Here is a 27,488-nt window from a genome sequence, read left to right on the forward strand (position 1 = left end):
GAGCAAATAAAAAAATTAATCCATTAAGTGTTTGTCTGAGGGACTTGTCACTTACGAGATAGGTTTGACTAGAGGTCAGGAAATTTCACTTGGCTTAGTAATTTAACTGCTATGCTCGACATAATTTGTATGCATTTTTTTTTTTTTTAATGTTTATTTTTGAGAGAGAGAGAGAGAGCACAAGTAGGGGAGGGACAGAGAGAGAGGGAGACAGAGTCCGAAGCAGGCTCCAGGCTCTGAGCTGTCAGCACAGAGCCTGACGTGGGGCTCGAACCCACGAACTGTGAGATGATGACCTGAGTCGAAGTCGGACGCTCAGCCAACTGGGCCACCCAGGCTCCCCAGTTTGTATGCATTCTTAAGATTATTACAAAACTGGTTATTAAACATAAAATTCAGCAAATAGTCTCAGGAGTAAAATTTTGTGTGTGTTAGACCTTTATGATTAAAAAAAAAATTTTTTTTTTTTTAATGTTTATGTTTTGAAGGAGAGAGACACAGAGCTTGAGCAGGGAAGGGGCAGAGAGAGAGAGGGAGACACAGAATCCGAAGCAGGCTCCACGCTCTAAGCTGTCAGCACAGAGCCTGATGCTGGGCTCGAACTCAGCAAGCTGTGAAGTTGTGACCTGAGCCGAAGTCGGACGCTCAGTCGACTAAGCCACACAGGCGCCCCTATGCCTTGTGACTTTTAAGACCCATTTAATTAGTTGACACTTTTCTGCTATAGATTGTATTAATTTTTTTTTTCAACGTTTATTTATTTATTTTTTTGGGACAGAGAGAGACAGAGCATGAACGGGCGAGGGGCAGAGAGGGAGGGAGACACAGAATCGGAAACAGGCTCCAGGCTCTGAGCCATCAGCCCAGAGCCTGACGCAGGGCTCGGACTCACAGACCGCGAGATCGTGACCTGGCTGAAGTTGGACGCTTAACCGACTGCGCCACCCAGGCGCCCCAGATTATATTAATTTTAGATAGCACATTTTATCTTTTTTTATTTTTTTTATTTAAAAAAAATTTTTTTTCAACGTTTATTTATTTTTTGGGACAGAGAGAGACAGAGCATGAACAGGGGAGGGGCAGAGAGAGAGGGAGACACAGAATCTGAAACAGGCTCCAGGCTCTGAGCTGTCAGCCCAGAGCCTGACACGGGGCTCGAACTCACGGACCGCGAGATCGTGACCTGGCTGAAGTCGGACGCTTAACCAACTGCGCCACCCAGGCACCCCATATTTTATCTTTTTGAAGAAAAATTCTATGAAAAAAATTTTTTTTAATTTTTTTTTTAATTTTTTTTTTACGTTTAGTTATTCTTGAGACAGAGAGAGACAGAGCATGAACGGGGGAGGGTCAGAGAGAGGGAGACACAGAATCTGAAACAGGCTCCAGGCTCTGAGCTGTCAGCACAGAGCCCGACGTGGGGCTCGAACTCACGGACCATGAGCTCATGACCTGAGCCGAAGTCGGCCGCTTAACCCACTGAGCCACCCAGGCGCCCCTCTATGAAAATTTGAATGAACACACCCAATGATCCTTTGTTCAGTATCGTTTTATTTTTATCTTTCCTTTTCTACCATGGGTGAAATCTGAAATGGAGTCTGTGCCCCAGTGCTCCTAACTTGGTTCCTCACAAGCAGTAAAGTCTACATCACCACAACTTTGATACTGCATGTCCCCTGGCTTTACAGTTTTCTTTTCTCTCTTTTTTTTTTTTTTCTGCCCATGATTTATACTTTTTCTTATACTTAATTGTTTCCTCTGAGGTATAATGTCAGCTTTCAAGTTTTTTAAAACGCTTACCAACGAGAATTGTGCCCTAGGAAAACATCTAGGATGGCATGCCACTTTAAAGCATTAATGATTGTGGTTACTGCCACTTGAGAAAACTTTAGTGATGATGTTTTCTCATTACTTAATAAAAATGCTGAAATTGCGATCTCAGTCAGTGAACTTAGGCTATACTAAGTTACCCACGGTAAATTCATACAGGTGATACTCTCAAAGTTTACCAACACCATGATTCTCCTTCCCCCAACCTGCCATGTGAAGGGCACAAATTAGAGACCATCCCACGTGAGTAGGTGATCTTGTAAATCTGTACCTCCGATGCCAGAGTCTCACCCCTTACCCCCAGCAAATAGGATTCATCTTCAACTTAAATGTTTTCCACTGGTGTATTCTGTTTTCTCATCTCCCTCTAGCTCTTTCTTGTACAGTGTATTTTTTAATCGTAGCACAGCTCAACAGAGTGCAGGTACATTGTAGCCTTTCTCTTCCTCTCTCCTTTCCTTGTAATGAGGCGTGGGACACATTCTGCATCATCTTCTGTAAACTAGATAGAATACATCCATATTTTCCTGATTGTGCTCCCGCTCTTCCACTCACCTGCATCCTTACCATTAAACGTATCATATTCTCTTTTGATGTGTGAAATATTTGGAATAGCATAATAAAAACTTGCTGAGCACAGTTAGGAAGTTAACAGAAAAAAAGTATGTCAATCTTAAGACATGTTTAGGACATGATGTGTAGGGCCTGATGAATAAGCCTGTTACACTAAGACCTCTTGGCCGATAGAAAATGCAACCTTGTTTAAGTCGAGGGAATGATGTGGGCAGTAGCTTGAGTAGAAGTGAAAGACAAAAAAGATGGCCCTCTGCCTGCCACTCATCAGTGCTGGCCAAGCACAGTCCCTGCAGTTTGGGGCTAGGACTTACCTTTTATTTCCTTTCTTTTAAAAAAATTTTTTTTAATGTTTTTATTTATTTTTGAGACAGAGACCGAGCATGAGCAGGGGAGGGGCAGAGAGAGAGGGAGGCACAGAATCCGAAGCAGGCTCCAGGCTCTGAGCTGTCAGCGCAGAGCCCTTCTCGGGGCTGGAACTCATGGACTGTGAGATCATGACCTGAGCTGAAGTCGGACGCTGGACACTTAACTGACTGAGCCACCCAGGCGCCCCTTCTTTCTTTTTTACAAATTCGACTCTAGAACATTTCTTTGAAAACTTCTTGTTAACTAATTTCAAAATATATTAAAAACACACTGGCATAATTTCATAGTAGCTTTCATCAGAATAGGCCTTTAGGTTTTGTTGCTTTTTCCCAAAGTAAAATCTTTATTTTTGTATATTGAGAATTCTTTTTATTTTGTAATTCCCATGGTAGGTAATGCAATGTTCATCCTTAATAACATTTGTGTTTATTTCAGAGTTTTAATGGTGAGCTAGAGGAACTGTAATTGTAATTCAGTACAGGGGCCTCCTTTCTATCCAGACTGTAAAGCAGGGAGTTCAGTACTACTTTCTCTTGTTACCTTGTTGAAAATTTCAATCAAAGAAATTACCCAAGTTAAAATAAAATACTAACCCAGGTGTCGTAGACTCTGGGTCTAGAGTTCTCTCTGATCCAGCAAGAAAGCGGGGGCAGGATTAAAAATGTGAGAGAGGCTAATGTCCCAGAGGAGACAAGAGCCCCGAGTAAGGGTCCTTGCTCCATTTTTATTAGGATCAGAAGGCTTACAAACATAGCGATGGACGTGCACAAAGACAAGGAAATCCTGAACTTTAACTCCTGGCTGGGCCTGAGGGAAAGGGGGTTTGGGTCAATACAAAACAAAATCCTGGTGCTGGGCAGAAGGTTGTTTACAGCGGACTTGAGGCCCCACCTCTGTTTACTTAAACTGGCCTAGGGGACAAGAAAGACGGAGATTGCTACCTCAGGGTCAGCAAGGCACCTTTCTTTTGCTGACTAGCTCCGCCCTGGGAAACTTTGCCCCTCAGGGGTCCATAGCCCTATTTACCTGTTTACCTAATTTGGTCCTTCCTTCCCGTGAAAGCAGCTTTCTGCTATTGTACTAAGTTGGGGGGGGGGGTGCTTCCTCCCTGAATACCTAATCTTGTTTACCTCATCATGGATGTCTTCATCCTGAGATTCCCTATTCCTATACTTTTGTCCTATACTGGGGGCCTTTGTCCCGCTTTACCCGTACTGGGGGCCTTTGCCTTTACCTAATCTTGTTTACCCAAACTTGGGTATGTACACCCTATGGCTTTCTAATTCTTTATGCCTTGTTAACCCATCGCTGCAGGCTCAGGGAATTCTTAAGCTTATTCCCCACACCCAGGAAAAAAATTTTTAAAAGCCAACATGGTCATAAGTGTATATGAAAATGGCTATTAAGTGCTAATCTAATATAGCTAGGCTGGTCAGATTGGCAGATCTTCAAATGCGATTCAAAATGTTCTTATTTGTAGTTATGAAAGAACTTTAAGAAACTGATCATTAATTTCTGGTTCTGCCTAAGTAACAGGCTAAGATAACTTGAAAAATGTTTTGTTACAAGTATCTAAAAATGCTAGATAAGATATGAGCTACGACACAAAAATGTAAGGCACAGCTGAATTCACAAGAAACAAACGGCAATCCCAGATGCAAGAAATGGAAAGAGGATGGAGAATCAGCCGCTTAGGTAGATAAGCCTTTTAGGGACGGTTACCAGAACTGATAAGGGACAGAACTTTTAATCCCTTACTGGGACTGGAGGCCGAGCATTAAGCCAAAATGAAGTAAAGTTCTGGAAAAGAGACCCTATTGCACCTCCAGTAAAGGATGAACTAGAAAACAATTCATCCACTGGCACAGAGACCAGGAGGCAGAACTGAAACTCCTTGCGCTTTGGGTTTTGCATTTTAAAGTGTTGAGACCTCAGGCCTGTACCTCACAAGGAACTTGGAGTACAAATTTAAACCACCTGTCTGGTTGGAGCTCTCCCAAACTAAGACATTAAGGTAAAAGTCAGTCCTTGAATCATTTTACCCTTGAGGCACCTAGAAGATGCAAACACAACGTGCTCTGGAAAGACTTCGGCAACCCAGGCCTCAGGGGGACCCTCAGAGAACTGAGCTGCACCAGATGGGTGCTCTCGGCAAAAATACGGAAATACTTGAGGAAACAGCACACCAGGCCCCCAAACTAGACGACAGGCAAGAGGAAGTAGAGCTGTATGAATTTAAAAGCAGAAGTCTCAAAGATAATGTAAATGATGTGTTTGAATTACTTACACATAAAAAGAATCGATACTCGTAGAACAAGTTTTAGGTTTGTTAATTTACACAGAAGGATTGTAAAAATTCCAGTGTTGTTAGTACTGTAATTATCTTACTCATTTTACTCTTTTAAACCTGCCTTCTCCAGAATGTAAATGGAATCTAAATATTCACACACAGCGTTCTTTGCAGTATTTCAGCTGAGCTCCTGTAAATGTTATTATTGACTGACTCTGCTCTCTGCTCTTGTAGGGTCTGTACCCGACCATTTGGTTAATCATCTTAATATGAAAAAGCCTTCTACAGTAATCCCACATACCACAGACATTCTCATTTCTACCTTTTGAAACTAGTCAGGTTTTTAAAATAACATTAAATGCTAAACCAATCAACACTTAAATAATGTTCCAAGATGGGAGAATGCAAATATGTTTTAAAATGTATACCTGTTTTGGGACCTCTGGGTGGCTCAGTGGGTTGAGTGTCTGACTCTTGATTGGGGCTCGGGTCATGATCCCAGGGTCATGGGATTGAGCCCCGAGTCATGCTCTGCACTGAGATTGGAACTTGGTTGAGATTCTCTTTCTCTCGCTCGCGCTCTCGCTCTCTCCCTCCTTCCCCCTCCCTCTACCATTCTCCCGCTCACTCATTCTCTCTCTAAAATAAAAATTAAAAAAATAAAATGTGTATCTGTTTTGAAGTAGCAATATGAGGATTAACCAAGTGAAATCAGTATTTGTAGGAATACTGAAGCATTAAAAATATTCAACAATGAATATCTGGATTTTGGAATTGTGCCTTTTGGGTTTCCTGTAGTGTTTTAAAAATAGGTAGATACAGAACCTTAATCTACCATGTTCTTTATAGAATATTAATAAGAACTATCCTCTGTTACCAGACATATAAAAAGTATGCCATCCACACGATTAAAGTCACATTTCAAAAATACAGATGGTCCTAGTTCTGTGACTACACTAACCGTTAAGATAATACCCTGTGATTTTGCCCTTTGTCATCTCTCTCCTTTCATCTCCCTGTATGTTGTAGATACGTTTACATTAAGAAAAGACAGGCAGTCAGTTCACTTTTAATGTGATAATGAACTATTGGTTAGTTGGAAGCCAACGTTCTATTTCAGGTGTACCACATGATGATTCCATATTTGTATACGTTCCAAAATGTAAATTATTAGCTTGTAAACTTGAATTGGTTTCTTATAAAAGCAATACATGTATACTTTGTACTTTTATGTATGTTTTAATTCTTAAAATTAGAAGGTAAAATTAGAGTGTATAGATATATATGTTTTAAGGATAAATGGAAAATGTTTTAAGGATAAAAGGGATTTTTATGATAGAATTCATAAAATAATTAGCAATTTTTTACTAATTAAAATGTTTAGACTGTTAAACTAGGAAGAAAAAGTGAGGGATCTTTTGAAATGAAGAAAAGTTTATTATGGACTATTGTGGACTATTAAAAAAGATGGTCAAAGACTTTTATTTAGATGCATCTGGTATTTGTGGTATTTTGTTGTGGTTTTGTTTGTTTGTTTGTTTCTTTTTGCTGAAATCTGAGCTTCAGCAGCAGCTGGACGAGGGTTTCATACCCTCCCTACCACTAGCTTGATCTCTCACCTTTCAGAGTCTTGGTGTCCTCATGTGATAAATGTGGATATTAGTAGCACTTTCTCACAGAACTTTTGAAAGGATTAAATGAGATAGCAAATGTAAGATCCTTCCTTTGGTGCCCATTCAAGAATACAGGGAAAACCCACTGCTTTTTAACAAAGCACATTGAGTGTACTTTTCTTTGTAATTCAGATTTTATCAACCGACGCCCAGTTGTTAGTGGGGATAAAAGTTTTTTTCTGAGGACCTCAGCCAGCCAAATAAATTAGAATTGTTAACTGTTTGGAGTATAGGTCACAAATGATTACAGAGAATTCCAACCTAATCGAATGTTCAGGGAAATTTAAAAGCTTTTGTTTAAAAAAAATTTTTTTTAATGTTCATTTTTGAGAGACAGAGCACGCGCGTGCGCTTGAGTGTGAGTGGGGAGGGGGAGAGAGAGAGAGAGAGAGAGAGAGAGAGAGAGAGAGAGAGAGAGGCAGAGAGAGAGAGAGAGAGGCAGGCAGAGAGAGAGAGGCAGACACAGAATCCCAAGCAGGCTCCAGGCTCCAAGCTGTCGGCACAGAACCCAATGCGGGGCTCCACCTCACGAACTGCGAGATCATGACCTGAGCTGAAGTAGGTCACTTAACCTACTGAGCCGCCCAGGTGCCCCCTAAAATCTTTGGAAACTCAATTTTACTTTAAATTGCTTAAAAGAGATCTTTTTTTTTTTCTTTTAAAGAGATCTTTAAAAGTATTTTCTGTTTTTTTTGCGTGGTGTTTTGTTTGTTGTTGTTTTTTTAATAACGGTGTCTCTCCACCACAAGTTTTGCTCACTCTTTGTTAGTATTCTCCAAGGTTCTGTCATGTGCCTGAGGTGATCCCTTCCATTTACTTCTCAGCTTTATCTCTTACACCCGTGGGATCACCTCCAGATAATTGTCTCCAGTTCCTCCTTCTCTTTGAGTTTCTTCATTTCCAGTTGCTTCCTAGACCTCTCTGTGCGGTTCTCCCGGATGTCTCCAGCTCTCCACGTGCAAACATAGTTCCCTTCCATCGTTCTCTCACCCGTCAGCTGCTTTTCTTCCGGTCTCAGTGAATGGCATTCCCATCACCTGCCAGCCAGCCATTGATGACCTCAGTCATCCCGACCGCTTTCTCCCTCACCCCTCACTTCCACCAGGGCACCAGGCCATGTTGGCTTTGCCTCCTGAATATCTTTACATCGCGCTTTCCTCCTTCCCTGCTCCCGCTGCGACAGCTAGACCCTCATCTCTCCCCAGGGCTATCGGACGGAGTCTTCTAACTGGTTCTCTGCCTCCCTACTTGCCACTCCCCCCCGCAGGCTATCCAGTGCCGCTGCCACAGTGAAAGCCCTCCTGCGTTTAGAAACTTGGAGCGCCCCGTTGTCTGTATAATGAAGTACAGCCTCCCTAGGGAGACAAGAGCCTTCACAATATGAATGCTCCTCCCTTTCCCAAATTTCTCTCCAGCCTCATCTTTTTTTTTTTTTAATTGAAGTATAGTTGACACAACGTTACGTTAGTTTCAAGTGTGAAACCGTGCTTTACCAAGTCTGTGTTTTATGGTTTGCTGACCATACGTGTAGCTACCGTCTGTCCCCATACAGCGCTGTTCCAGTCCCACTGACTAGATTCCCTTTGTTGTGCCTTTTATCCCTGGGACTTATTCTCTAACTGGAAACCTGGATCTCCCAGTCCCCTTCACTTTTTGCCCGCCCCCCTACTGCCCTCCCCTCTGGCAACCATCAGCTTGTTCTCTGTATTTATGAGTCTATTTCTTATATGAGTCTGTTTTTGCTTTTTGTTTGTTTAACTCAAGCCTCGTATCTTCTTTATCCATTCATCTATCTGTGAACACTTAGGCTGCTTCCTTATCTTGGCTGTCGTAAGTAATGCTGCAATAAACATAGGGGTGCGTGAATCTCTTTTTGGATTAGCGTTGTGTTTTTCTTTGAGTAAATACCCAGTAGTGGGATTACTAGATCGTATGGTAGTTCTACTTTTAATTTTGTGAATACCTTCCATACGGTTTTCCATAGTGGCTGTGCCAGCTTGCATGGCCACCAGCGGTGCGCGAGGTCTAAGCCCATCTTTTGGCGGTTCTCCCCTTGCATTCTGCACTCCCATCAGGGCCCATCTGCAGTAGTTCTCCACATTCTGCATGGCCGTTCTCATTTCTCGTCCTGCTTTAGCACATGCTTCCCTCTGCCTTAAATGTGGACCTTCCCTTCCTGCTGACTGAAGCTTTCCTGACCTCCCTCCTCCCTATACAATGGAGAGCTACTCCATTTTTCCTTTATGCTGCCAGAGTATTTTTATTTTTACTTTCAGTGTTTTAAGTTCTTTGTCTACTTGTTAGGCGTTCCCCATTAGACTAACCTCCTAAAGAACAGGGGACTTAAGTGATTTTAGCATTCCTGGTGTCTGGCCGGTCCTTGGCATAGGGAGGTATTTAATAAAGGCATTTAATACCTGAAAAATTGTTCATGAAATGGAGGATTTTTAGAGTGGAAAGCAGTTTACTTAAGGAACGAGTAGTTCTATCAAATATTTTTTTAAATGGCATGCAGTGGAAGGGTTAGATTATAACTTTGTGTGGCTTTAGATGGTAGAGTTGATGTCAACAGAGAAGTAGACTTCTGGTTTAGCCATAAAAAAGAAGGCAATGAGTATTGTAAAACCTCAGCGCTGTCCTGCCTTCATTTGGAATCTATCTTCAGATAATCTGAGTTGTAGTCCTGGCTTGGTCACTAAATTTGGTCTTTTCTGGGTCTAAGTTTCTTTGTTTTTTTTTGACCAAAAAATGGAAGTAACGCTTACACGGTTGTTTTGAGGACTAGTGAAATAACATCTCAGAGTGCCTCGGCTAACGTCTGATGTTCGATAGTGCTTAATAAAGGTTTATTGGATTTGAATTAGCCTCCTGTTTCTGGATGCTTCTAGTAAAACCTACTCTCACATTGAATGTAAGTAATGTGTGTACATAAACTGGCACCATAAAAAAGATTCAACTGCCTTTTTTTTCTCTTAAAGATTTATTCATTGTACTGATGATTCTCCAGATCCTTGTATAGAATATGAGGTAAGGATTTATTTTTTTAATTTTGATGAAATTGATAATCCTAGATGAAGATGTTTTGAAAATTGCTATTTATTCTTAAGCAGAATGAATAAATTTTTTTGGATCAATCTCTCTGGCAATCTAGAAGCACTGAATTTTTAAATTTATGAAATATACATACAAATATATACACACATGCATACAAAGTATATATAGTATATATGTATATATGCATATATATACATATATATATATACACATATATATATATATACTATAGAATGTACATATTTTGTAACAACACAAATAGCTTTGTACCCACCATCTAGCTTAACCTGGGTAAGCTTTTTAACCTGGTATATGAAGAAAAATAGTGATCATCATTTTACTGTTTAGGCCCAGTGGCCCTTTTTATTTTTGTGTTGTTGATTCATTTTGCAAATTACATGCAGAAGTAAGAATGAAAGGATAGTGAAAATGTTATTAGAAGTAACAGTGAGAATTCAGACATAGCAAAACCAAATTTATATTCTGTATTTTCCTAGTTTGAGGGTATTTTACACCCCCACCCATGCCCATCCCAACATCAGCTGTCACTAGTGAATCTGGAACATACTTTTCTTTGAAATCCTGACCCCAGGTTTCAGCTACATGCCTGATAGGCTCTTGCTTATTATCATCACTCCTGGTTCTTCCTGCACTTGGCTTGTCAAAATGTAATACTTTTGAAAACTTTGATAGCTTGTAATTTGTTGAAGAGAGTAGCCAGCCTGCTCCATAATTGCAAAATTGCATTTTGGGATTTATGACACCAATTAGAATCAGTTCACTGGCCTTTTAAAAAAATTCTTCATTGTCTGTTTGCTTCCACTCACTTTTGTACACATGTGCTTTCAAAACTTGTCCATTGACTCACTGTATCACTTGATACAGTTAAAGCATATATTGATGTATCTTCTGTGATCATGCCATGGTGTGGAATAATTTACTATTTACCTAGGCCACTGAACTGGATCTCTTAGTACTTGTAATGGAGCTTTTTATGTACCATTAGTGAGGGTTTTTTTGGCTTAATAACACAGTATGAGCATTTTCCCAAATCATTAAACATTTTTATAACATTATTTTTGTGCACATATTATATTCTTGTCTCTTGTTTCATTGAACAAACATGTATTAAACACCTGCTGTATCTTATTACTTGGTGCTTGAAAACACAGTGACAAAGATCGTTTCTCGAGTCTGCCCTGAGGCATGATCTTTGTTGAGATGTCATCTTCTGTCCCCAAGATTCATTTCCCCAGCTATTTGTGCTTTTATTGTTTTTTTTTGGGAATATCCTATCATCATGTGAAGGCACAGCATTTAAAACTCAGTTTTAAAAGCTCAGGAAAGTAATACTAGAATAATTAAAATGAAAAAAGTTGTAAGCAGAATCCTGGATAGTCGTGTATTCCTTTTGTGTATATTTAAAAAGATACGTACGTGTACTCCATGCTCCTGTATTCATAGATTACTTCTGTAAAGATATGTGAGAAATTGACAGCACTGATTACCTCTGAGGAGGAAGACAGAGGGACTGTATGGTCTTGCACGGTGGTGGGAGGTGGGAGGAGAATTCTTTTACCCTCATGGTTTTTTGTGTTTTTTTTTTAACATTTATTTATTGTTGAGAGACAGAGACAGACAGAGCATGAGCAGGGGAGGGACAGAGAGAGGCAGACACAGAATCTGAAGCAGGCTCCAGGCTCTGAGCAGTCAGCACAGAGTCTGACGCGGGGCTCAAACCCACGAACTGCGAGATTATGACCTGAGCCGAAGTCGGATGCTCAACGGTCTGAGCCACCCAGGCGCCCCCGCCATGTAATTTTTTAACTGACTATAGTATATGTGCTACCTGTCCAAAACATTTTAGTAAACATTATGCAAATTCTTCCCAAAATTAATGTTTATAGCAATTGCTTATTTCTTTGTTGCTTAAGTGAATATTACTATAGCTCTAAAAAACTATATTTGGCAGTATCAGTTTTTGCTTTTTTTTTTTTTTTTTTTTCGGTATTTTGAGAGAGAGTAGGTGGGGAGAAGAGAGAATCCCAAGCAGGCTCTGTGCTGACGGCGCAGAGCCCCATGTGGGGCTGGAACTCGCAGACCGTGAGATCATGACCTGAGCTGAAATCTGGTGCTTAACTGACTGAGTCACTCTGTTGCCCCAGTATCAGCTTTTAATAGATGAGAGCAGTGTAATTTTTTAGTTTGGGGTTCTTCATTTAATAATTCACTTCTATTTTAAACATACGGCACGTAAAAAGCTTGACCAAGAGCTCACAATAATGAGAATTGAAATCAGTGCATTTTAAAATCTTAGACATATTTTAACAATGTAGATTTTTTTTTAAGAAAAGAAATTTACTGTCAAAAATTTAAAAGTGTAAGAAATTGTGCAGAATTTACCACCTGAACATATCCTCAGTATTAGCATTTTGGCATTTAACTAACTTCCCTTTCTTGAGATGTGTATATCTGTGTATATATACACTCTCTTCATTACTTTGCGTATCATTTTTTTTTCACTTAGTGTGAACATTTTTCCAGTTCAGTAGCTATTTTTTTATATCAGGATTTTTAGTGGCTGTTTATCCTATATATTTGCTGTTTTACTTTATAACATTCCTTAAACACCTGTTAGTTATTACATACTTGTGCTGGGGACATAAGATGAGTAAGACCCAGTTCCTGGCCCTTAGGGAAGTTGCTAGTTAGGAAGGAAAAGAGACCTGGATCAGATTATCACAGTACAGCTTGGTATGCATGGGCTTACTCTAGAATGTTAGGTACAAGAAACTGGGAGCACAGGATATGGGAAGGGGGAATACTGGGCCCACTGGAGGGAATTCCAGGAATGAGGCTTAGAAGAATTCAGGTTCCATCTCTTAGGTCCTAAAGGGCAAAGACGTGTATGCAAAGTGTGTGCCAGGAAGAGGGAGCCTGGAGGCACTGGCCACTCGTTAGAATTAATACTTCACAGGAACAGGGCTCGTCTTTTCCAAAGAAAGGCTCAGAAGCATGCATCTGTCAACTATCCTATTTATAAAATCGTAGCAATTCAATAGTATATGAGAATTTATACATGTTAAATAATTATGGTAGTAGAACCCATTTATGACTTGGGCCATTGGTAGAATTGTTTTACTTTAAAGTAGTGGGAAAATCATGGGAGGGTTATAGGGAGTTTTAGTGATAAGTCATAATAATTTTATCAGCATCGTACACAATGTTGCTAAGGTAGATAACTCGGAAATCGTTTTATTTTTTTGATATACTTAAAGGGGTGAAGAACATACGAATTACAGGGCAGCTGTACACAATGATGGTAGGGTTCGACTTCATCCTTGGATATGTATATCATGTCAGAGCTCTCAGAGTGATGAGTAAGTGACAGAGATGCGTTTTGTCATAAACAGTTTCAATAGTGCTTCCCCCGCTTACTGAATTAATAGATCTGTCCCCTACGTCTCGTGATGAGAATGGTTTATGATGCCATTTTTAAAAATTTGAGCAGCATATTTATTAAGTAAATGTTACAATTTTATGATAAACGAAAAGATACACAGGGAAAAGTGTTGTCACATGATATTTGGGGGTCTGTCTTCAAAGTGCAAGTCTTGTAATTACTTTATTATTTTTTAAATTTTTATTTAAGCTCTAGTTAGTTAACATATAGTGTGATACTGGTTTCAGGAATAGAATTCAGTGATTCATCACTTACTACATACAACACCCAGTGCTCATCCCTAGTGCCCTCCTTAATGCCCATGTCCCATTTAGCCCATCCCCTCCCCACCCCCCTCCCCGACACACACACCTCCCCTCCAGCAACCCTCAGTTTGTTCTCTGTTGTTAAGAGTCTGGTATGGTTTGCCTTCCCCTCTCTCTTCCCCGCCCCCCTCCCTGTGTTCATCTGTTTTGTTTCTTAAAATCCACATATGAGTGAAATGATGCCTTCTTTTCCCCAAACTATTTGATAATGGCAATTGTTAAGATATACTTTTGACATAAAATTGTCTGTTAGACCAGTAAACATTCCCTTGTTACATAGTTTTGTTACATTTTTCCTTTGTCTACAGCTTGTTCTTCGAAAATGGTGTGAATTAATTCCGGGGGCTGAGTTCAGATGTTTTGTAAAGGAAAACAAGCTTATTGGTGAGTTTTTTTTACCCATTGAAAGAAGACAAGCCTTTTTTTTTTTTAAGCTTATTTATTTATTTTAATTTTTAAAAAAATTTTGTGTTAAGTAAACTACACTACACATGGGGCTTGAACTCATGACCCCCGAGATCAAGAGTTGCATGTTCTACCAACTGAGCCAGCCAGGCGTCCCTAAAGTTTATTTATTTTTAGTAATCTCTCCACCCAACGTGGGGCTTGAACGTACGACCCCAAGATCCAGAGTCACACGCCTCTCGGACTGAGCCAGTCAGGCACCCCAACAAGACAAGCTTTTGATGAAAGTGAATTTCTAGTAATTAGGACAGGGTAATAAATCAGTGTATATTTCCGATGCTACCTCTAATCAATTGGTACTAACTCACTGGAATGCTATATTGATAATGACCCTGAGGCCATATTCAGTTTCCACAAAAAGAATCTTGTCCATTAATTATGTCTGTCTGGATTCTGGAGATGAAAGTGATGGTCTTGACCATCCCCAGTTTAGGATATGTACCGTATTACCTGCTTTCTCCTTGGGACTTTCCTAAGTATTACTAGCAACACACTGCTTATTTTAAGCATCATAAAAAGCCAAGTTTTGGGATCTTTATTTCTATTATTGGAGCAGTGTTTATTATTCTAACCAGAGGAAATATGTGGACAAGTAAGTGCATTACTCTAAAAACCACCCGTTTTCTTCCTGTCAGATTATTATTTTGTTTGCTGTGATGTACTCAAGTTAAGTATTGAAGATAATTTCTTTTTTTTTTTTTTTTGTCTTTGCATGTTTTCCATGAAGTGAAACTTGCCTTCAGCCAAGAAATGTGTGATTTAGAGTCGAATCAGCACTCTTATGTAGTGAATGTGATGTTGACATCTGTTAATTTACCTAAAAGTAACTTGGGGTGTCTGAATTTATCATATTGTTAGATAGTCCTGGAAAAACTGCAATAGAAATCCAGCTAAAGAAGGCAGTCATATTGGCATGTGATTAAGAAATTGGGTGGAAACCCTTCTTTCAGAGCAGAAAACTTTTTCCTAGGCCTAGAGCAAACTGAGAGAGTTTTTACAATAATCCCTTTAGCGTATTTGGAATAAAATCAGCAAGTAACTCTGAAGAAAGGAATGTTTACTTTTCCATGGCTTGAAACCTCAGGCTTGTGAAGGCAGGGTAGCATGTATGAGCAGGAGAAATAGCCAGTTTCTATGAAATACAATATGAACACGGAAGACCTATGGAATATTTTAAGTGTCCCAAAGAAAAGTGGGAAAGAATACTAATTTGTAGAGAGTTTGATAGAAAAAATCAAAGAAGCAGAGGCTTAAAACCGCCTCTTCCATTTTTTACATTATGAACGTATTTATGACTGAGTTCTTTCCATTGTACTAAATAAAAATACTATTTCTAAAGTAAGAATGCATGATATGCAGCTTAGATACAACTCCTTGAATGGGTAAGTTTTTACAACTGATAAGTTTTATATTTATATAAAATGCTGAATCATGTATAATGCATTATTTACCTGGTCTACTTTAATGCTTCTCTCAAAAAGAGGTTTAAATCACATTTTGGTGTTTTTGAAAAGAATGTTATATGATAATGGGTATAAAATATTTTTCTTGTCAGGTATTTCTCAAAGGGACTATACACAGTACTATGATCATATTTCTAAACAAAAGGAAGAGATTTGCAGATGCATACAAGACTTTTTCAAGAAACACATACAGTACAAATTCTTAGATGAAGACTGTGAGTATTTTTATTGACCCAGTGAAATGAAGTACATGATGTTATTGAACCTTATTTCATGGTGGCTCATATTTAAAAAAAATTTTTTTTTCAACGTTTATTCATTTTTTGATAGAGCGTGAGCGGGGGAGGGGCAGAGAGAGAGGGAGACACAGAATCCAAAGCAGGCTCCAGGCTCTGAGCTGTCAGCACAGAGCCCGATGTGGGGCTTGAACTCACAGAGTGTGAAATCATGACCTGAGCCGAAGTCGGACTCCCAACCGACTGAGCCACCCAGGCGCCCCTCATGGTGGCTCATATTTTAAAACTGGATTCAAAACACTGTATTTTCAGCATTTTGCCTTATGGCTCTTCGGTATTACTGATGGTTTGCGTGTTGATTTTACCTGATTTAATCAGAGTCACTTTTTAATATGGAGGTAGTTCTCTCTCTGTACATGTTTTATTATTCATTTTAAAGGGCTGTCTACAGAGAGCAAAATGCTTCTGTTATTCAGACTGAATTAGTTGACTCATCTACCTTTCTAGATTTTTTTATTTGAATTATCAGACAGCACCAGTTACAAAGTAAACATTTGTGACTTGTTTTTTAAGAAAGCGCATCGTGTATGAGAGTTTTCACGGATCTTAAAATTGCATCTGCTCTGATTTATATTTTTTCACTTGCCAAGTCTGTGTTCTATGGCAGATGTGATTTTAAAAAAGATTCATCATGCCATAACCACAGCTTGGTTTTATGCTTTTCTACTACACGTTATATTGATATCATTCCTCATCAGATGAGTTAAGTGAGTGATGTTTTTTTCACTAGTACGTATAAGTTGTTTATGATGGTGAATTTGTTGAGATGATGTGTTTGAATTTTAATTATAATTGACCTTTAAATAACACAGGTTTGAACTACATGAGCCCACTTGATGCAGATTTTTTCCTGATACATACAATATAGGGCTCTGAATATATTTTTCTTATGATTTTACTAGCATTTTTTCTCTTTATTGTAAGAATGCAGTATTTTATATATATATATATTTATTTATATTTATATTTATTTATTTATATATATAATGCAGTATTTTTTATATATATATAATATATATACACACAAAATACATGTTAATCGACTATTTATGTTATTGTTAAGGATTTGGGTCACCAGTAGGCTGTTAATAGTTAAGTTTTGGGGAAGTCAGCACCCCTAGCCTCCACATTATTTAATGATCAACTGTATGAAAAGATTATGGCTGAGGGTAGACAAAAGGAAAACAAAATGATACAAATAAAACATTGTAGGCTACTTTATCATGTTTGAAAGTTTTGATACTAAGAAGCATGAAGTTCCCAATGCACTTAAATTCTGCTATTTGAGTAATAAAAATATGCATTTTAATTTTCAAAAGGAGACTCAGATCATGAAAATAGTGGTTCATTGTTAACCTTGAATTTTTTCTCTTTTACAGTTGTGTTCGATGTATATAGAGACAGTAGGGTAAGTAGCAGCTCTCTGACATGCTTTAAAGTCAGAGTACAGAGTACATGGCCGTTATGCATGTAGAGGGCCCACTGCTCAAAAACTACTTTCTCAAACCAGCTAAGGTGTTGGAAATTCACAGTGCTCAAGAATCTCCTTGAACACATACTTAACGTTGGGAGACATAGTGTCTTCAGTGATTTTGTGTCACAAGTTTAGGGATTGTTAATTTCGGAGATGGCTAAATGGCTGCCTTATATCCCGCTTTCCCCTTTTGTCAGTGGTCCAGGCCTGCTTAAAAAGTTCAGTTTGTGCCCTTAAATGTGGCCAGGAAGTTTTCCTTTGATACTTAGATAATTATTTTTAGTCAACTGAAAGACACTTAGCATGATTGGAATCGCTTATATCTTTAGAGTGAAGATGAGGATTAGTGTATTCTTTAAATCTTCCAAGTGATGGAAACTTGTGTAATGAAAAAGAAAACAAAAACCTGACTTCATACATTTTACAGCAGAGATTTCCTTATCAAGACATGCCATCTTTTCAAAGAAATTTGGGTCACTAAACATACTGCGATTAGTGCTTATTTACCAAGCTGTTGAGAAGACAGCAGGTGTGTTTTCCGAATATGTGACCATATGTTTTCCAAATGTTACCCGCCTATTTCTCACTCCCTCTCCAAGCTCGTATCAGCTTCACTGTCGTGATGCTTGCGATAACCTTTGAATCATTTGGTGGACACAAGGAAATGGCCCATATGGTCATGTCTCAAAATAACTATTAAATGTTGACTTGCCTCTGTTTAGCCAAAAGACATCATTTCCTCTGTTTTCACCTGTCTTCAAGGGTGATAACATCTATTAAGAGTTAGAAGGAGAAATTATCAGGGCGCCTGGGTGGCTCAGTCGGTTGAGCGTCCAATTTCGGCTCAAGTCATGATCTTGCGGTCTGTGAGTTTGAGCCCAGCGTCGGGCTCTGTGCTGACAGCTCAGAGCCTGGAGCCTGCTTCGGATTCTGTGTCTCCCTCTCTCTCTGCCCCTCCCCCTGCTCATGCTCTGTCTCTCTCTCTCTCTCTCTGTGAAAAATAAACATAAAAAAAAAATTAAGAAAAAGAGGAATTATCAACTGAGACTTGGTAAGGAAGAGGGATGTTACTCACACTTTCTGTTTAGTGGAAAGAAACCTTAGAGAAAGGGCAGGAGGCTGGTGTGATGGAATGGATAGAAATTGGAGCTGATAGGGGCCCAGGCTCTGGTCCTCCCTCTGCTTCTAACGGATAGATACACACTGGCCACATAATCACTCACGTAGCCAACATTTATAGAGAGCCTGGACTGTCTGATGCCATGTTTCTAACGAGAAGCTTCCAACAAAGTGATCCCCTGACCTACAAGCAGCTTATCTTCAAGGCTTAAACATTCCAGGGAATTGGCCTGGTAGCAGGCAGGATCAAATCAATTAGTGAGTAAACCTAGCCTGTTACCCTGATGAGCAGCTGAGAAGAACTTTGTATTTAGTTTAGGTTATCCATATATACCCTATGAGGTATGTATCACTTGTTCTCATTTTACACATATTAAAACTGAAGCAATCATATTTTGATGCAGTTATATTTAATGGCATTTAAAAATTTAGAATTTGCCACGGTCTCCATATTTCCCTGGCAAATGTCAAGATCTGCTTTGATTCAATAGCGGTAGAAGGTTGCAGATGTGTAATTTGGTGAAAGAGTTATATAAACGTCTTAACTGAAGTTGGACACGTATACAGAAGTAATTACTGCTGTGATCTAACAGAACTGAAAGTAGTTGTGTGTTTTTCATGTGAGAAGCATGCTAGTATAAACATCCTGACAGTTTCTGAGAAGAGATTTAAACCATGATGTAAAACCCATTTGCATTTACTCAGTGGCACATGTATCACTGTTAGGAACTTTGTTGCATAGACGATTTAATGACAGTTGTAGAAAACTAACTCTATGGTGGTCTCTTCTGTGCAGTAGAATTCAAGTGTGTTTGAGCCTGACAGTACTTGGATGTGTCTACTTTCTTACTGCAGCTGGGCAAGGTGACTCAGTGTTGACAGATTCTAACCATCATGTATGTCAGAGGTGGCCCATACACTCAGTAGGTCCGGGATGAGGCTTTGGAATATGTATTTTAAGAAGCTCCTTGAGTGATGATAACGCGTAACTAGAATTTAGAATAACTTCTTCAGAGACTTGAAAAATTATTTCAGTCTCCTTATGTATTCCTTTAGTGACGGCTGTTGTTTTGTTATTAATTTCATTGCTTTGTGGACTTTGTCTGATCTTGAGTCTTTGATATTGTTGTGATTGGTTTTGTAACTTGATCACTTCTTTTGTGACTGTTCTATGTGTGACTGAAAAATTACAACTAATGTCTGAAGTATTCTGTAGATGTTTGTTACATTAAGCTTGGTGATAATGTGAAAATCTATGTCTTATGGACAAAATGATGTCTGAGGAGACCTTCAAGATAATAGAGATTTGGGGGAAATGGATGGGATATAGATGTAACAAGACTGGCCGTGATGTTCCCCAGGATAATTGTTGAAACCGAGTGGTAGCTTTTTGGGGTTCTTTATACTATTTTGTCTACTTTGTATGTATTTAAACTTTTTCATATAAAAATTTTTTTAACTTTAAAAGCCATGAAAAAATATCTGTATCTTCCCTAATTTTTGGTCTACTTAATTTATCAGTTACTGAACAAGGTATGTTAAAATCTCCAGCTTTCTAATTCTGTCAGTTTTTGTGATAACATATTTTGAGGGTATGTTCTTAGACAAATGCTAGTTTATAATGGTCTTGTTTACCCAGTGAATTCTCATTAGGTGGTGACCTTCTCTATCCCTAAGAATGCTTTTGTGGTTTTCACATTAAAGTATGTTTTGTCTGGTATTAATAGTGTTAGTCTAATTTTCTTTTGGTCTTAGAATTTACCTTTTTTCATTCCTATTAGTTTTAGCCTTTAGGTTTTAAGTGTGTGCACATATCTTATAAGTGGCACATTGTTGGGTTTTGTTTTTTTAATCACCAACAATTTCTGGCTTTAACAGGTGAGTGTAGTTTGCATATATTATATTTGCTATCTGAATGTTTCATACCATCTTGAGTTTTCAATTTGCTTTTCTCTCTCCTTTCATTTATATTACTGGCTTTTGTTTATTCTTTCCACCCTACCCTTTCCCCCTAAATTTTGAAGTGTTGAGTTTTATTTATTTTGGTAGTTACTGTTAAATCTTAATAAGGATATTTATTAAGCTCAAAAGTTAATCTCACTTCCTGTTGCCCTCATGATACAAAGACCTTGGAACACTAATTCCCAGTACCTGCTTTCATTTTATGTATGATTTCTGATTTTGAGTTCCACTTGGCATTTAATAGCCCTAAATTAGTCATGACTGTTGCTATTCACTTTCTTTGGTTACTAGTGCCTCTTACCACTCCTCTTTGGATCCATTTTCTCTTTAGTAGTATATTCTTTAGTAGAAATTCCCTCAGCCACTGGCTGGAAGAGTTTTTAGCTTTCAAGCATGAATGGCAAGCTTAGCTGGGTATAGAATTTTTGATTGACAAGTTCTGTTGCCTCAGCATGTTGAAGACATTGCTCCGTTGTCGTTGGCATCTTTTTTTCCTTTTCTTTTGTCTTTTTTGAATACTTCCTAAGTCCAAGAATTCATTTCCTTTGTCACTTGTGAGAAGTTCTCAGCTATCTTTTTTTTAAGTTTATTTATTTATTTTGGAGGGAGAGAGCAGGGGAGGGGAAGGGCAGAGGGAGGAGACAGAGAATCCCAAGCAGGCTCTGTTAGCACAGAGCCCCACATGGGGCTTAAACTCACAAACCATGAGATCATGACCTAAGCCAAAATCAAGAGTTGGACGCTAAACCAACTGAGCCACCTAGGTGCCCCTCAGCTATCGTTTCATATGTTATCTCTTTCTTTCTGGGTTCTGTCCTTTGGAAATCTGTTTAGAGGAATGTTAGTGCATCTCATTTTATCCTCATGTGTGCCAACTTTTTCTCTACCTCTTTTCTTTCCTGTACTGTGTTGTGTAATTTTCTCAGATACATCTGGTTTACATCTTTTAGCTGTGTCCAACTGGATACGTTTTAACCTTCCACTAAATTTGAATTGTATTAGCTACATTTTGTCATTTCTGTAGGTTCCATTTGGTAACTTCAGTTCTGTGTATGTTTTTTTTTCATAGTATCTTGCATCTTTGGGTTTTGATTTCTTTTATATTTTCAGTCTTTTAAAACTACTGCATTTTTTGATCAGAGTTTTTGAGAAATAATTTACATAGAGTAAAATTCATCCTTTTTAGGGTATAGTTCTGATAGTTTTGACAGGTATATCCAGTTGTATAATCACTGCTACAGTGAACATGTAGAACTCCATCACTCCCCCAAACTTCCTCATGACCCTCCCTGTACCCTACCCCTTGGCAAACACTGCTCTGTAAAACCTTCTGAGTTTTAAACTTTTTAGTTGATAAAACATTTGTATTGCTCAAAAATTAAATCAATGTGAAAATATATGTAGAAAGTCTTACCCTCTTCCTCTGTATTCCTACAGGTTTACATTTATCAGTTTCTTATATATCCTTCCAGTATTTCTTGATGCAAAAACAAGCAGTATACTTATTTTTTTCATCTTTCTTACAGAAGAGTTAGCATATGATATACGCACTGCACCTTGCTTTATATACACATTTGTTTAAAACATTGTATTTTTTAGAGCTTTCCAGTTTCTTCCAATGGTGTAGTGTTTAATTTTGTGGATATACTATATAGCTTAGCTATTTTCCTGTCAATTAATACATAGCTTATTTCTAGTGTTTTACAAACTCCTGTGAACAATCCTGTGTGTGTGTGTGTGTGTGTGTGTGTGTGTGTGTGTGTGTGTCCCGGCCTGAGCTCTTTGAATGAATAGATTCTGTGTTATTGATCTTTATGTTCAGTGCCTAGCAGTGTTTGGTGCATAGAGATTTATTTGGGCGGGTGAGGGGGTTAGTTGGTGGATAAGTCAGCGTGACCACTCTTATCTGATGGATTGCCTAAAAACAGAATTTCTCAGGATGTCTTGTGCCTGAGATATCACATAAAAAACATGTTACAGCTATAAAATCTTCATTCTGATGGTTTGTTTCATACCTTATTACAGCTGGTTTCATTTTCCTTTAAAGTGGAGGCTGCCTTCTGAGCTACAGAACACACACTGCCAGCTGTCAGTCCTAACGATGGTGGTCTATTTTGTTTTTTATTTGTTTTGCTTGTTTTTTATAGGATGGCATATTTTTAGTTTACGGAGCTTAATATTCCTATACTAACAAGTATGGTAGGGTCCCCCCCCCCTTTTTAATAATGGGTTAGTTTTACTAGTTGTAAAAACTCAAGTAGAAGGAGTGTGGAGGTTAGAAAATACCTATTTTGTTAAAATAAATCCAGTATGTTAAAGACATCTTAGTAATCACCCCACAATAAAGCTAACATCACAGAAGATGGTGAAAGGCTGACATTGCACATAGTCAAACAACGTACAGGTGGTTGTAGAATCTCTGTGAGGAAACAACTCAAGTGGCAAGACTTAACGGGCTTTCTCCTGGGGTTTGTATATAGTAGGAAACTTACCAAAAGGTGTGTGGTCCAAACTTCTTGTAATGGTTCTTGGCTACTTACTACATGTTTCTGATGTTTGAAACTAGTCCTAATAAGGTGTTCCATCTTTCTTAAAATTGTCCTGTAACCCGGATGAGAAACAGTGCTAGATATTAATAATGCCGGCTCAACAGTCCAGTTCCTGAGGTGTATGTAATTTTGTACATGCACATCTGATCAAGACGTGATTACGTATTTACAGAAAAAATTAATTGCCAACAATAAAATGGTTCAGTTTTTTTTTTAATTTTTTTTTTTAACGTTTATTTATTTTTGAGACAGAGAGAGACAGAGCATGAATGGGGGAGGGCCAGAGAGAGAGAGGGAGACACAGAATCCGAAACAGGCTCCAGGCTCTTAGCTGTCAGCACAGAGCCTGACACGGGGCTCGAACTCACGGACCGTGAGATCATGACCCGAGCCGAAGTTGGACGCTCAACCGACTGAGCCACCCAGGCGCCCCTGGTTCAGTTTTATAAATGTTTCCGTGAGAAGAATCAAGAGGAACAATGATAAAGGTTTCAAGGAAACAATCTACTAAATGTCACATGGATCTCTGTGATCAATGGTGGCTTTAATCTCTTGGCAGGATTTTCCAGATTTCCCAGGTGTGTTTCGTCAGTTACTCTGCTGCTTTATATACTAAGATGCACCTCCCTAACCTAACTCATGATCAGGTCAGAAGTATTCCTTCCTCGAGGCTAGAACCTATCCGATTGCCCACCACTACTCAGAACAGAAGACAGAAGTTTCTTTTAAAGATTGATATGTTTTGTTTTGTTTTGTTTTGTTTTGTTTTGATCTTCATGAGCTGCAAGCTCTATCATGCAGACAAAACAAATACTACATTAAGGCATCAAGGTTAGAGAGCACTGAGCATTTTCCTACATCTTTCATATGTTTTTTTAAACCTCCTCCCCGCCTTGTAGCAGGCTCTTGAGGGTAAGGAGGGTGCTCTCAGATCTGCCGGCTCTTCCCTGCCTCCGCCTGGCTTCCTCTTGTCAGAGAAGTGTACAGACACCCTTGAAAGCGTTCCAGTCATGTGTTTTGGTGGAACCATTTTGTGAGATTGTCCTTTCTCCTGCTTGGGTTTTTTGACTTATAATTTCTGAGTGATTCCAGGCAGGAAGTTGACGTGTCTGCCTTCGTCAGGCCTTTGCTTTCCCAGGCCCCTTCTCTGCATTCAGCGGCAGCCTTCTCTCTGGGCCTGGCGCTGCTTTCTTTAGACAGGTGACCCTTTCTCAGCTGGGACCTGGAGGAACTGTCTTTTGAAATGAGTTAAAAGATTTTTAAGATTACCTTTCGGGTAAAATAATGTGAAGATCTTCCAGATAAGACAGATGACATATTGGAAGTGTTTGTTTTTTTTCCCTGCTTACTAAGTTTTCTCTCTTCACTCCAGGGGAAGGTGTGGCTGATTGACTTTAATCCATTTGGTGAAGTAACTGATTCACTGCTGTTTACTTGGGAAGAACTGATATCTGGAAGAAACTTAAAAGGTGATTTTAGTGAAGGAGAAGGCCTGGAGCAGGTAAGGGGATAAAAAGGATACCAGGAAACCTTATAAACTACTGAATAATGGCTTGCTTGTTCTTTAGGCACGAATACAGATTTGCCAATAGATACTTGCCTGTGGAGGTGACCAAAAAAGCGTGTGCGTTGTGATTCATTTGTTTAACATTATAAAAACAAATAATGATCACCTTTTATATATTTCCCTAGTTTTTCTTTCTCTTGGCTCCTTCGGTCCTGCCCACATGGAAGAATCTTGACCCTGGGTCACTTTATATGTTGACGCTGATCCTAACCCCACCTGCTGACCCCTGAGAGAGCGAAACTGCAGGTGCTCTGCACCGTCTTTGCCCCATCGAGGGGGCCCTCCTATGGTGTTTGCCTCACCAGCTTCCTCTTCCACCCACGGTGGCCATGCCGCACCTCTGCACACCCCTCACACCTCCTTGCGCATCATCCCTTTCCTCCTCAGCAGATGATTCCACGTCCTTCACAGGAAGAAAATCTGGTGTGAATTGACTCCATATAATTGTCCTCGAACCAACAAGCATCCCTGCGTCCCTCCTTCTGAGTCTAACAGCATGCCGCTCCTTCCTGCCTCTTCTGATACCCATGCTGCCATTCACTCCTTCCTGTCCCTGTTCTCTTCTGTACCCGCCCTCCATCTGTGTTCGCACATCTTCTGTCCTAATAGACAAACGCCTTTTAACACCATGTCTTCAGCCAGCCCTTCTGTCTCATCTTCACAGCCAGACTTTATTTGAACAACACCTTTGTGTTGCTTTTTTCTACTTAGAAAATTAATACATGCCCCCTTTTTTTAATGTTTATTTTTGAGAGAGAGAATGAGTACAAGCCAGGAAAGGGCAGAGAAAGGGAGATAGAGGATCCGAAGCAGGCTCTGTGCTGTCAGCTCAGAGCCCGATGTGGGGCTCAAACTCAAAAACCATGAGATCGTGGGGTGCCTGGGTGTGGCTCAGTCGGTTGAGCGTCCAACTTCGGCTCAGGTCATGATCTCCCAGTTCGTGGGTTCAAGCCCCGCATCCGGGCTCTGTGCTGACAGCTCAGAGCCTGGAGCCTGCTTCGGATTCTGGGTCTCCCTCTCTCTGCCCCTCCTCGGCTTGCATTCTGTCTGTCTCTCTCTCAAAAATGAATAAACATTAAAAAACAAAAACAAACAAAAAAACCCATGAGATTGTGACCTGAGCCCAAGTCGGATATTTAACTGAGCCACCCAGGTGCTACAGCCCATGCCCATTTTTAAAGAGAATTCTGAAATTGCCCGTAATCCTACCACCTTGAGAACCATGGTTTATATTTTTGTATATCATATTTGGTATGTGTAACATATCTGTAAATATATATACAAACGTTTTAAATGAGAATGTACTACCTTCCTGCTACCTTATGTGTATTTTTTATATCGTTTTTACAAAGTCGTGTTTCTACCTGCTCATTTTCAAGGACAGAATTAGATTGCCATCCTTACCACATCCGTTAACATCAGTGCGGGCAGGTTTCTGTAGGCACCTACACTCACATGTCCCACTAGTGGGACTGTAGCAGCCTCACTCACGCTAGCGTGTGACCTGCTTTTTGTAGCTGCTCAGTAATTGTGCGTCTGGCGGCCGGCTTCCTTCCCTGGCCACCTCTGCCTGCTGCTTCCCACCTGTGCGCCCTCCACCCACTACCGGGGTGCCCCTGTCCCTGCCGCTCCACAGAAACCACACCCAGCAAGGGCTCCACTGACCCGTTGCCGATGCCAGTGGACGACGCACCGCCCTTTTCTCACCTAACCCCTCGGCAAGTGTTACCCCTCTGGGTTTTCACCACACTCTTCCCTCGGTTTCCGTGACACAAGCTCTCCTCCCGGCCTTCTTTCTGCTCTTCTGGTGGCCGCCTCGCCTTCAGTGTGCGCATCTTATCTCTTGTCTCCGTCTGAAAGGCTTCTTTTCATCCTTTCCCTGTCCTGGGCCCTCTGGGGCCCTCTTCTTCTGGATGTGGCTCAGATGGTTATTTTCCCTGTCACGGCTCTTGCCCTGCTGTGTCGTACTTCCCTGTGTCCAGCCTCAGATTGTAAGTTTCCGAGCACAGGGGTAGTATCTCTCGTGTTCTCCGCAGATCTGTGCAGCTTGGCACAATTCTGGCACAGCGGATTTTTGTGGAATTAACGAGTGCAGGAATTTTCTTTGTGCTGGCATCTTAGATTTGGGGGCCATTCAATCTGAGCGTCAAGGAAAGAGAATGTAAATTATTCAGCACCGGGCTATTTTTAAAGATGAGGGACACAGTCAGTGGATAGAAACAGTTTGTACAAAATTCACTCTATGATCCAAATCTTTTCTTTCTTTTTAATTTAGACAACATTATATTGGAGGTCGGGGGAGGACAGGGAACAAGAACTGGCTCCTGCTTTTTCCCCGGTGGCCTGTCCTGCTGTCTCCCCATCCTTACTCCCCACCGCTAGAGAACCGGCTTTCCTTCTGGGGCTCGCAGTCCCCCCCTGGCTGTGCCCGCTGCCTTTCAGGCCATGCTCAGTCCCTGTCCGAGTCCCCAGACCTCACGAGGCTGCTTTCGTCCTGCTCTTCAGACCCCGTGGCCCCTCCTCAGCGAGGTCTTACCATCCTGGTGAAGTAGCCTGTGTTGTTCTCCTCATATTATGGCACCCGGATGTTGTGTTTTTCTAACACCTCTTCCTATCTGAAATGATCTTGCTGTTGTAGTTATTTGCTTGTTTATTGGCTGGCTGCCAGTCTGGTTTACCAGTTGATCTTCTATACCTAGGACAAGGTGAGCACCACGTGGATGTTTCCTAAGTATTTGCCAGATGATTGGTCTGTCTGTCATAAGATACGGCCTGCTTTCTAGGGCTCTGCGCTCCTGTTCTACTCCAGTTCGTGGCCTGTCTCCATCTGCTGGACCCCATTCATCCCTCACCTAGATATTTGCCACCCAGGAAGTCCAAACCCGAGGCCTTCTGTCTCTGAAATCCTTTTTTGGCACAAGGCAACGTGTAAATATTAAATGCAAGACTCTAAGCAAGTACGTTGAAGAATGTGAAGACTTGTTAAATGTGAAACTCAAATTTGCAGTTTTCCATAGGTGCTGAGAGAGATAAATA

The 27,488-nt window shown here is 40.0% G+C and overlaps 1 protein-coding gene across 5 annotated transcripts in view; it reads left to right on the forward strand.

Annotated features, from left to right (window-relative positions):
- The window catches only part of CDC123 (cell division cycle 123), a 60,892-nt gene that overhangs the window by 31,311 nt on the left and 2,093 nt on the right, over nt 1-27,488 (forward strand). For 4 of the 5 annotated variants that reach the window (XM_003988105.6, XM_006933243.5, XM_006933242.5 and 1 more), the window contains 5 exons: nt 9,714-9,762; nt 13,866-13,941; nt 15,578-15,700; nt 17,161-17,189; nt 24,258-24,386. In XM_003988105.6, coding sequence (XP_003988154.1) covers nt 9,714-9,762; nt 13,866-13,941; nt 15,578-15,700; nt 17,161-17,189; nt 24,258-24,386 — 406 coding nt within the window. The remainder of the gene's footprint in view (nt 1-9,713; nt 9,763-13,865; nt 13,942-15,577; nt 15,701-17,160; nt 17,190-24,257; nt 24,387-27,488) is intronic. The other variant, XM_019833934.2, reaches the window with a different exon arrangement.

This window comes from Felis catus, chromosome B4 (genome assembly GCF_018350175.1).
Source record: "Felis catus isolate Fca126 chromosome B4, F.catus_Fca126_mat1.0, whole genome shotgun sequence".
In the NCBI taxonomy this organism is placed as follows: domain Eukaryota; kingdom Metazoa; phylum Chordata; class Mammalia; order Carnivora; family Felidae; genus Felis; species Felis catus.